At 53.0% G+C, this 11,588-nt stretch overlaps 1 protein-coding gene across 1 annotated transcript in view; it reads left to right on the forward strand.

The window, feature by feature from the left end:
* The window catches only part of TSPEAR (thrombospondin-type laminin G domain and EAR repeats), a 216,983-nt gene extending 208,857 nt beyond the window's left edge, over positions 1 to 8,126 (forward strand). The window contains exons 11-13 of the mRNA XM_012002511.1: positions 1 to 188; positions 4,417 to 4,518; positions 7,973 to 8,126. The exon at positions 1 to 188 is cut by the window's left edge and continues 1 nt beyond it. Coding sequence (XP_011857901.1) covers positions 1 to 188; positions 4,417 to 4,518; positions 7,973 to 8,126 — 444 coding nt within the window. The remainder of the gene's footprint in view (positions 189 to 4,416; positions 4,519 to 7,972) is intronic.
* The last annotated feature ends 3,462 nt before the right edge of the window (positions 8,127 to 11,588 follow it).

Below are 11,588 nucleotides of genomic sequence, written 5' to 3' on the forward strand. Positions count from 1 at the left end.
ACATTCGGTGCTGCGGACTGGGAGGTCTTCCACATCGGGGAGAGGATCTTCCTCGCTGTGGCGAACAGTCACAGCTACGATGTGGAGATGCAAGTCCAGAATGATTCCTACGTCATCAACTCAGTCATCTACGAGCTGAACGTGACCGCGCAGGCCTTTGTCAAGTTCCAGGACATCCTCACCTGCAGGTATGTGTCACCGCAGGCCGATGGGAGGGTGGGCTGACCTCTGGGAGGTCCACCATGCCAGAATCTCCGTTAGGCTCATCCTCACCACCCTTCCCGTGGAAAGACTGGCCTGGGGAAGTCAGTGCTGCCCTGAGCCACAGGTTTGGTTCCCAGAGCCAGGCACTGTGTGCAGAGTTCTGCCCCTTCACACCCGTCACCTCCTTTCATCTGGGCAGTGGAGGCAGGAGGGAGCTTCCTGCCCGTCGTGTGGAGGGACAGCCAAGGCCCCACGGGGACAGGTGCGAGGTGCAGGCTTCGAGTGCCCACAGCCTGCTGGTGCCAGCTGCCACCAGACACGATTACTCCCTTTCCCTGATGTTGCATCCTCCCCGACAACACCAGGACACGGAGACTGGCATGTTGAGACAGACGTGCGGTCCAGGGAACATGGAGGGTGGGTGTGTATGTACAAGAAAGTGATGGTTCCAGACTGACACGCTCTGCGGGGCCACAGGAGGTTGCGTGGGCACCACATTTTGGACAGCAGGCACTGAGAATCTGTAACCGTCCTGACCAGCATGGGGCTTCCTCTGGGGTGGGATTCAGAAATCTGTGAATAAACCTGCAATCGAATCTGTATTACTCAGATCCCAGAGCCAAGGGCCATGGGTCAAGCTTGGAGCTGGAATCCGGCCCGTGCCCACCCTGGGATGGAGCTGGCGGCTTTCCCAGGTTTCCTCGGGTTTCATGCACTCCTATTTCATTCAGTAACGATTCACCTACCCTCCTGGGCACTGGGCTCTAATCTCAGCTTGAGAGACACAACAACGCATACCTTTAGACCCTTCAAGGAGGAAAGTCTCCAAGATGAACTGCTCTGTGGAAAGGGCTGGGTGAGGTGCAGCGAAATCTCATGACCCGAGTACGGAGGAGCGAGCCCAGCTGCTGTGTGCTGCTTAGCTGTGCGCACCCACGGAAGTGCAGAGAAGACTCTGGAAGAGAGTGCCTCACCGTCAGCAGTCACCCCAGGACCAGGCGGGCTGCAGGGGTGTGCAGGCAGGCCAGGAAGCACTTTCCTGTTTGCACTGTTACTTCTGAACTGCTGATTTTACACAGGACGACAATGTTAACTTACTCGTATCTTACTTATTTTATTTTTAAAAATTAAAAAAAAAGAACTCTCAGAATAAAGAAAAAGAGCCAGCAGCGGTGCCTGCCGGGGGCACTGGGGATTCTGGGGTGAGTGGGTTCTGTGGCCCCTGCATGGCCTGGCAGCCATGGCAGGAGAAACAGGCACTGGGAGGCGGCGGCAATTGTGTGTCGCCAGCATGAATCCACCCCATCCAATGTCAACGCTGAGAACAAAACATAGATGAGGGTTTTTAGAACAACGTGTAGAATAAGACAAATTGGAGAATGAACTGTGATTAAAAATTAGTCGTGGAGACGATGCCAGTCTAGAAACGGATGAGGCAGACGCCTCAGTATTTGAAAGCTGCGAAAGCTGACGGGACGCAGCTACACACTTGTGACTTACGGCCGTGTCACCACTGGACAGTGGTGTGGACAGTTTATGAACTAAATTATAAAACACAGAAGGTATTTACTAATTAATTGAGGTAATGTTTAATAATTACCATCAAAACAGCACACAAAAGTCAAACTCCTGGCCCTTCTACTCAGAATGGGGAGTTCCCTGCACTTCTGGGAGATGTGCTGTGGCCTCACCAAGTCCAAAACCCTTTCCAGGGTGCTGAGGGGTTTCGTGGCTTGTGTGTGTGACCTTGGCTCTGACTGCCTTCAAACGGTCTGCTGTGTTTGCTTTCTACAATTCAGTGGTTCTGTTAAATCCACAAATACGTGCAGCCATGGCTGCAGTCAATTCTGGAACATTTTCCTCCCCTCAGAAGGAGCCCCCACACCCTTTGCCAGCCCCTCCCTCCCCACCGGGCACCCCCGGGCTCACTTCCTGTCTCTGTGATTTCCCGTTCTGGACATGCACAGAAATGGAATTGCAGAGCTGTGGCCTCTGTGCCTGGCTTTTTCTTGCAGCACCGTGTCCGGGTTGGTGGTGTGGCCGCGTGGGTCCGAGCGTCCCCCTTCTCGTGGCTGAGTCACGCTCCATCCGCCCATTTGTCTGATGATGGGCATTTGCCAGAGGGCATGATTCTGAAGAATAACATCTGTCCTACAGCGAGTGTGACCCAGGGCTGCTTTGGAGGCAGAATCGGGCACTAGATGCCTTATTTTGTGGTGAAACCGAAGCCAGCTTCTGATGTGAGCCTTGGAGCAGCCAGACAGGATCTTCCACCACTGGTACATCCAGCGTGGCCGCTTGTCTTCCTCGGGTCTGGGTTTTAGAGCTCAGATCCGATTGAGGAGTAACCCCGCGGATTCACGCTGACTCGGAGCCCGCGGCCGTGCTTCCAGACCAGAGCATGTGATCACAGGCGTCCTCGTCCTCCTCCCAGTGACGAGGGAGGAGGACGAGCTGGCACGGGCTCCATGGGAACCAAATCATAACTCGCCATTAATGGAGGTGGCTCCAGATGTCACCCTGACTGACCAAAGGAGTGAGGAGCCCAAGGCCCCATGGACTCTGCCCGCCCTTCCTGTCGCTGGACACCTGCATGATCCCTCCCTCTCCCAGGGTCCTGTCTGAGCTCCTGCTGCAGGCCGGCCCCTCAACTGCCTGCAGGGAAGCACTGGGATGAGGCCCCTCTGCTGTCCGAACTGGCCACAGCCCTGAGGCTGCTGCCCACAGAGGCACTGGCCTGGCCTGCATGTCAGTAAGATGCTTGCGTGTGCGTGGCTTCAACCTCCATTTCCTCATCTCCAGATGTGGGGCTAACGCTGACACGTCAGCAGGTGGGCTCCTGGTGGGGAAAGGTTCCAGGGGAGCCGCCTATCAGACCCCACAAACTGAGCTGTCCCCAAGCACAGATGCACCCTTTGCAAATTCAGGCGAGACTCCTGTCTAAGACAGGACACAGCAAATTTGTTTGCAACAAGAAACAACTTCCGCTTGTAGGAGAATATCTGTGAACCAGCAGGTCCTGCAGGCCCTTCCTGGAGTGACCTCATGGCTGCTGACCTCCCAGCTGAGGACACAGTGCTGAGAGAAGCAGCCAGGCACAGAGACCACAGCACTGCGATTCCATTTCTGCGCAGTGTCCAGAGTGGGAAACCAAGCTCCTGCCTCCAGCAGGTGCCAGGAGCCTGAGACTTCTTCTCTGATTGATTCAACCTCTTAAAAGTGTACTTTTGTACCCCAGTGTACATAGCACCATTATTCACAGTAGCCACATGGAGGAAATTCCCTAAGTGTTCATCAGCGGATGGATAAACACAACGTGTCCATTCACACAGAGGAGCATTACTTGGCCTTAAAAAGGAAGGAGATTCTGACACGCACTACAACATGGATGAACCTTGAGTCACTGGAGTCTCAGCTAAGGCACAAAAGGACAAATACCGTGCGATTCCATTTATATGAGGTCCCTAGAGTGGTCAAATTCATAAAGACAGAAAGTGGCGTGGTGGGTGCCGGGGCTGGGGAAGGGGTGGGGGGCGATGTTTACGGGGTGCAGAGCCTCAGTTTTGCAGGATGAAAGCGTTCTGGAGGTGGATGGTGCTGGCGGCCACACAGCAGTGTGAACGTGCTTAATGTCCCTGATCTGTGCACTTAAAGATGGTTGAGGTGGGAAATGTTATGTTATATATATTTTACCACAATTTAAAACTTGAGGCTAGACATGGTGGCTCATACCTGTAATCCCAGCACTTTGGGAGGCCGAGGTGGGCCTGACTTGAGGTCAGGAGTTCAAGACCAGCCTGGCCAACATGGTGAAACCCCATCTCTCCTAAAAATACAAAACTTAGCCAGGTGTGGTGCCGCACACTTGTAATCCCAGCTACTGGGGAGGCTGAGGCAGGAGAATCGCTTGAATCTGGGAGGTGGAGGTTGCCGTGAGCTGAGATCTCGCCACTGCACTCCAGCCTGGGTAACAGAGTGAGGCTCCATCTCAAAAATAAATAAAATAAAATAAAATAAAATTTGAAATGTTTTTTAAGCAAACAACTAATTTACATTTTCCTGGAATACACCAACACATATGTGACTGTGAGAAAGTCATTCCCCACCTTGGCCCCGGCTCCTCCTCCGTGAATTTTGGAGGTGGCTTCGGGCCAACCCCCCAGTTTCGGCGATGTCTATCGTGTCCTAATATCCGCCCACTTGTTCCCGCAGTGCTCTGGACTGGGAGTTTTTCTCGGTGGGAGAAGATTACTTCCTGGTCGTCGCTAACTCCTTTGATGGGCGCACCTTCTCAGTGAACAGTATTATTTACAGGTAATGAGCTGCCGAGGCCAGCTTCCTCCCCGCACCTTCCTTCCCCTTGGGGGCTCACCGAGGCTGGCTTCCTCCCAGCGCCTTGCTTCCCCTTGTGGGCTCACCGAGGCCGGCTTCCCCCCAGCGCCTTCCTTCCCCTTGTGGGCTCACTGAGGCCGGCTTCCTCCCAGCGCCTTGCTTCCCCTTGGGGGGCTCACCTCCTCTCGCAGGTGCCACTGGCTCACAGCGAGTCCCAAGTGAGGTGTCATTTCCCGAGACTGGCTGGGCCCAGTGGACAGCCCGTTGCTGGCTGCACCTGTGTGGGGTCTGAGCAGCCGCTGCCCCAGGTGTAGCCACAACCCACGAGTGCTGGCGCTTCTGCCTTTGGATCCCGGCAGGGATGCGGTGTGTGGACATCCTGACGTGGGAGTCGTTGATATTTAATTTTTAGCTCATAGACACTGTGGTGTTCTCAACACATTTATTTCTAGGAGTTTTCCAAGTATTGTACGTTTAACGAACGGGGTTGGCTTTTTTTTTTTTTTTTAAATTTTCATTTGCAGCTGCTCATAACAATCATTTTTTATGTCTAGCCACCAAACCAAACTATCAGTTCTAATAGCTTCTCTTAAAAAGATTCTCAGGAGACTTAGGAATATACCTCTGAGAATAAAGAACATTTCCCCTTGATTTCTAGTGTTCTAATTGATTATTTAGCTTGCTTCCCTAGATAAAGCTTCCAGAACAATTTTGGATGGCGGCAGAAGCGGCAGCTGTCCTGCCTTACTCTAATTTAACGAGCACATCTGAGCATGGCCGTTCGATGGGCTGTGGGCCGTCCGGGTCAGGGCTGGGGTCTCCTTTGGCATCTGTGAGTGCGTGATGCGGTCCGCCACGTTTCCTGCTGATGTCATGATTTATAGTGAGAGATCTCCTCGCGTTCTTAGACCCGATGCTGCTTGGTGATGATGCAGAATTATTTAATAAGCCACTGGCTTCCAATTGCCTATCTTTAAGCTTTTAGCATCTATAATAGGAAATGAGATTGCTCAGTGGTTTTCTTTCGGGGACTTAACTTTATCCAGTTTAAAATGAAGCCTAATGGTAAATATACACTGCAGGGTTTTCTAATTGCACCTGTGGACACTGCAGGGCTTTCTGACTGCACCTGTGGACTGGAATAGTCTGAAGAATAGGATTTTTCTCTCATTTCTGACAGCTGGGTTAAATTCGGTTATAAAACCATCTGGGCCTGGTAACTTTTTAATAATATCTCCTTTTTATTTATTTATTTTTTGGGGGGGAACAGGGTCTCACTCTGTGGCCCAGGCTGAAGTTCAGTGGCATAATCTCGGCTCATTGCAGGCTGAAATTCCCAGGCTCAAGCAATCGTCGCACCTCAGCCTCCCTAGTAGCTGGGACCACAGGCATGGGCCACCATGCCTGGCTAATTTTTTTTCTTTTTTTGAGATGGAGTCTTGCTTTGTCACCCAGGCTGGAGTGCAGTGGTGCAGTCTTGGCTCACTACAACTCCGCCTCCTGGGTTCACACCATTCTCCTGCCTCAGCCTCCCGAGTATCTGGGACTACAGGCACCTGCCACCATGCCTAGCTACATTTTTGTATTTTTAGTAGAGATGGGGTTTCACCGTGTTAGCCAGGATGGTCTCAATCTCCTGACCTTGTGATCTGCCCATCTCAGCCTCCCAAAGTGCTGGGATTACAGGCGTGAGCCACCGTGCCTGACCCATGCCTGGCTAATTTTTGTATTTTTAATAGAGATGGAGTTTCTCTATGTTGGCCAGGCTGTTCTCGAACTCCTAACCTCAAGTGATCTACCCGTCTCAGCCTCCCAAAATACTGAGATTACAGGTGTGAGCCACCCCGCCTGGCCATAAATACTATATTTGAAGGTAATGAGAAAAGGATGGACTTTACTTGATAATTCCATATGATTCGGGAGATTAGCTTCATGTAATCTGGAAGAAAACAAAGCTTACTCCACTTCACATTGTACACAAAAATAAATGTTAAATGGATTAAAAGTCCAAATGTGAAAAAGAAGAAAAGCTAAGGGCAGTTGCATAACCTCAGGGTTCTATGAAGAAGACAAGCCTGGAAGGAAAGGCACTGGGTCTGACCACCTGCATTAAAAGCTTTCTATAGAAACAGACATCCCATTCAAAAGCAAAAGACAAACTCTTTGCCACACATACGACAGAAAACAAACGCTTACAAACTAATAAAAGATGTGTTTTTAAATTTGGAAAAATGGACAAATGATATGAATAGGAATTGGCTGGGCGTGGTGGCTTACACCTGTAATCCCAGCATTTTGGGAGGTCAAGGCAGGTGGATCATGAGATCAGGAGATCGAGACCATCCTGGCTAACACAGTAAAACCCTGTCTCTACTAAAAATACAAAAAATTAGCTGGGCATGGTGGCAGGCGCCTGTAGTCCCAGCTACTCGGGGAGGCTGAAGCAGGAGAATGGCGTGAACCCGGGAGGCGGAGCTTGCAGTGAGCCGAGATAGCTCCGCTGCACTCCAGCCTGGGAGATACAGCAAGACTCTGTCTCAAAAAAAAAAAAAAAAAAAAAAAAAGATATGAATAGGAATTTTTAGAAGAAAAGATGAACAGTGTGAATAAACATTGTAAGTGATTTGTCCTCAAAGCAAAACCCTGACAGGTTCTCCCCCATTTGTTTGGAGGCATTTTAAAGATGGGTAGTGGAGTGGGTGGGGGATCCTGGGGGATCCCACCCTGCTCTTTCCCATGAGAACAGGAGCCACCACGGCTTCTCCAGAAAGCAGTATGGAAGAATTTATTTTCATACTTTGATATTTAATATTTAATTAAATTTAAACAACTCGTGCCCTTTGATGTCGGCGCCCTGCCTTGGGGACTCCACGCCTCGGAAATGGGAGCCCCTGGGATAAACGAGTCCTTTTGAAGGCAAACCCTGGTGACCAGCGGCTGCCCAGAGTGAGAATGAGGGCCTGGGGCAGCCCCTGATGTGGGGCTGCAGAGCAGCGGGCAGAGAGCTGGGCTCCTGTGTCTGAGGACAGAGGGGCTCCCGCCTTCGTGGTGGCCTGCGTGTGTTTGAGGGGGACCTGGGGAAAGTCACGTACCTCATGATTGAGGCCGACCCTCAGAACTACATGTGTGGGGGTCCCTGGGGGCAGGATCTTGGGTGGATAGGAGGTAGCGCTGGGATCTTGGTGAGATCTGGAATCTTTCCTCTTCTGGGCCTCAGCCTCCTGCTTTGCAAGATGAGAAGGCCCTCGTGGCCCAGAATCAATCTCTCTCTCCTCGTGGCCCAGAATCAATCTCTCCACGCCGTGCCAGTGGGGGATGGAAGAGGCTTGGATGTGACCCAGAGCTGCTGGGTCCCTGACAGCGCGGGTGGGAGCCCGGGAAGAAGAGCCACCCCGCAGAGCCCAGGTTGACCTGGCTGCCGCTGTCTGCCCCACAGGTGGCAGGGCTACGAGGGCTTCGTGGCGGTGCACAGCCTCCCCACCGTCGGCTGCAGGGACTGGGAGGCCTTCAGCACCACGGCCGGCGCCTACCTCATCTACTCCAGCGCCAAGGAGCCCCTCTCCAGGGTCCTGCGGCTGAGGACGCGCTGAGGCCGCGGCTATCCAGGAGCAACTGGGGTGGCCAGGCGGGGCGGGACCCCAGCACCTCCCCCCAAGTGGCCCTGGACATCCAGGTGGGCCGAGCCTAGGGCAGCCCAGGCCTAGGCATCAGGCAGGGTGCAGGTGGGGCCATCTGCAGCCCTAGTTCGGGCAGGGACATCCATCCACCTCTGAGTCCTTCTGAGCCACAGCTCCAGTGACAGTCTGGGTCTTACAGGTGGAGGTCCAGAGCCCCTGCCAGCACTCGCCCATCTGAGTGTCAAGCAGGATTTCACTGTCAAGGAACCGTTTCTATAAACTTTTACCTCAAACAACAGGACCTCGGCTTGTGTCCCTGCTCCTGCAGTGTGCGCCCGGCCGCCTGAGCCAGTGTGGTGCCGTCCCACCATTGCCGCCACCTATTTATTGTGTTTTATCTGAAGGGAACTGTATTTATATTGCTGTTCACAAAAGCACAGGTGCTACTCTCTCGGCAGTGGGTGGGCACAGCCCCTCACCACGGACACCTCCCTGTACAGGGAGAGGCGTCCCTCCCAGCCTCAGTTTACCCATAAATGCACTGGGGCGAGGTCAGAAATCACAAGCCTGGGCATGGCCTGGGTCGCACCCTCCCCACGGCCCCACCCACAGGGACCTCAGCTTCTGGGCCCGGGACGATTTCCCCATTCAGCAGCATTTTAACCACACGTCCTCCAGCTGACTGGGACTCAGGCTGCGTGCCTCCGTCTGCCTGTGTGCTGGCTGTCCTAGCGCCCTGGTAACAGCATCCTCTGCCGGCTCTCCTGTGGTCACCTCGTCTCTGCAGCCAGGAGAGCTGCTTGTCCATCTGTCACAGGCAGCGAGGATGAGAGGGGTTGATGGGCGCAAGGCTCCGGGGCTCCTCCCTCTTAACCTATGTGGATGCCAGAGAAACCCCTCCCCCATGAGAAGAGGCTCAGATAGCAGCCCCCGGGGCCATGCAGCCCAGACCAGACCTGCCAGGGTCTTGCAGGAACTGTACTCCTGCTTCTGCGACACAAATCGGAACAGCAGCGGTCCTGAGAGGGTTTACAATTTGCTTTTTCCGCCAATCAGAACTGTGGACAAAACTTCCTGTTTTCTACACCACAGCTGTCTGTTCACCTTCAGCTCAGAGAGCACTCCTGACCTTTCATAATGAAATGGAAGCCTCCCCTTGTCTGGCAAATAATAAACTCAGTGTCTACTTTACCCGGCTTTGGGACCTTCGTGTTTTCCCGGGGCTCGCTGTTTTCCAGCCATCGCTGTGGCCAGTGGAGAGCCACTCCCCTCTGGGGCAGTCTCCGAGAGCCTCCTTCCCCTCCGTCCGGCCAGCAAGGCTTTCCCAATTGTCCTGGGCAGGGGGTCGGACCCTGCTTTCCACCAAGTCATTCAGGGGCTCCTGATCACACACGATTGGCCTCACTGGGTCAGCACTTGTGAAAGGAAGATAAAAACTCGAGACCACAATTCACTCAACCAAGAAGAAAAAGTTAAGCTGCAAGCTGAGTCCTGCAAGAAGCTGCCTTTCCCTTTGCCCCTAAGCAGACAGCGACAGACGAGAGGGTCAGCATCTCCACCAGTGACTGCTCTGTGTGCACCTTACCTCATGGAAAGTACCGATTTACTGAGCACGAGATAAACAGGTAACTGACCGTTCCCACCTGCTCCTTTTCTCCTGCAGCGTGGGGCAATCAGTCATGTGACCACACCCTCCTCCCTCTGCCCCCTCCAGCCAGCTTTTGCCCTTGACCGAAGGCCTCAACATCATCTTGGGAGAGAGGCACAGACCTGTCTCCTGGGTGCGTCCTTAGCCTTGACAAATAAACTTCTCCATTGATTGAGGCCTGTCTCCGGTACGTTTTTGGTTTGCAGACTCATCCATGTGCTTTTCCAGCTGGGCCTTGCTCTTCTCTTGTTTGGCTGAGTAATTCGTTTCTGTTTATGTGAGGCTGATGGTGCCGCAGCTGTTCCAACTCCCATCCCTCAGTCAGATCCCCTCATTCCCCAAACTGTTCTAGATTTGGCATTATTTTGGAAATCAGAACCTGGCTTGAGTAGCTGGAAATCTAAGAACTTCTGGGTAAGTTACCAGACACTCAGTATTTGGAGTGCAAAACTGAAAGTGGGTGAGCCGGGTCTCAGTCAGCTTCGAGGGGTATGATGCCAAGGCTGAGGATCTGCCCGGGAGAAAGCAACACCAGTCACAGCAGGACCTGTGCCCGGGCCTTTTCCACAGAGCGTTTTGAGGTGCTGAGTATTTAAAAGAGGAAGAGAGGAGAGGGCAGGAAGGGAAGGGGAGAGAGAAAAGCGTGGGTAGGCGATGAGGCGAGTGGTCAGGTTCCTGCGAGGCTTTTATTAGCGCTCACTGAGTGCACATTACAAGTGAAGGGTGTGGGGGAAGAGCCCTTTATGCAATCACCTGACGCTCAGCAAACCTGCATCTTCCATCAGGTAGAGTGGACACAGAGCAGAAGGAAAAGCCAAGCCTGAGTTTGTCTCGAGCATTTAACCAGAAGTCATGGCTGGAGACACAAAAGCCCCTCCTTGCCTATGTAATTTTGTTCTTTCACTGCTTTAAACAAGCAAGAGGTGGTTTATATTCCTTTAGCGGCTGGTGGTGGTGACTTTGTGTTCCTGAACAAAAATAAAAGCAAGTCCTAGTCTTGCTTTTGTCCCACACTCGCGAGGATCAGCTGTTCATCGACACTGCCAGGGTGCAGGAGGCCCCTGGGGAGACACACGGCCGGCCGTCTTGCAAGCTATCTGTTCAGAAACAGACCGGTTCTCCTGAAAGGCAGGTTTTTGCGTGGCGCCATTTCCAAGTTTTCCCTTTCCCTTTGGAATAGTGAGCTTGGCATCTCAGGATTCTGTTTTCCTTTCCCGGGAGGGAGCAGCTCCAGGCGTGGGCTGGCCGCTGGCCTTCCATGCCCCCTCTTGGATAGAATCAGTGGGCCTTGTGCGCCTGCCCACCTCCCCAGTCTTCCCCTGGGGTTGGGAAGAGCGCTTTTCTGTCTATTAGCCGTGATTTCAAGCCAACGCTGGAAAAGCTCTGATTCCCTGGATCGTGGGGAAGGCCCTCTCTGGGCACCGCAGCCGCACATAGTTCGACCACCTCTCCCGGCCCCGGGAAGCGACTCCAGCGTGCTCTCCTGAAAACCTTCTTCCACTGCAAGTGCAGTCAGTGTGTTTTGTCTTGTGTAACTGGAATCAGAACCTTTTGAATCCTACCTGCAAATTTATGCAAACGATATGCAAAACCTTGTGACAAACATTGGCAAAGGAAGACCTTTTGCAGGTGAAGCACAGCTGCCACCTAATGGCTCTCAGGGGTGGTTTGGGGCAGCGGCGCAGGTGAGAACTGAAGCTTGTTAGGAGTCTGCAGCAGTGGTAGGAGGTGTTGGGGTCTTCCTCCTCCCCTGCCCCCCAATGTGGGATTAGCCAGTGAAGGTGCAA

The sequence above is a fragment of the Mandrillus leucophaeus genome, unplaced genomic scaffold, assembly GCF_000951045.1.
Source record: "Mandrillus leucophaeus isolate KB7577 unplaced genomic scaffold, Mleu.le_1.0 Scaffold69, whole genome shotgun sequence".
NCBI classification, from domain to species: domain Eukaryota; kingdom Metazoa; phylum Chordata; class Mammalia; order Primates; family Cercopithecidae; genus Mandrillus; species Mandrillus leucophaeus.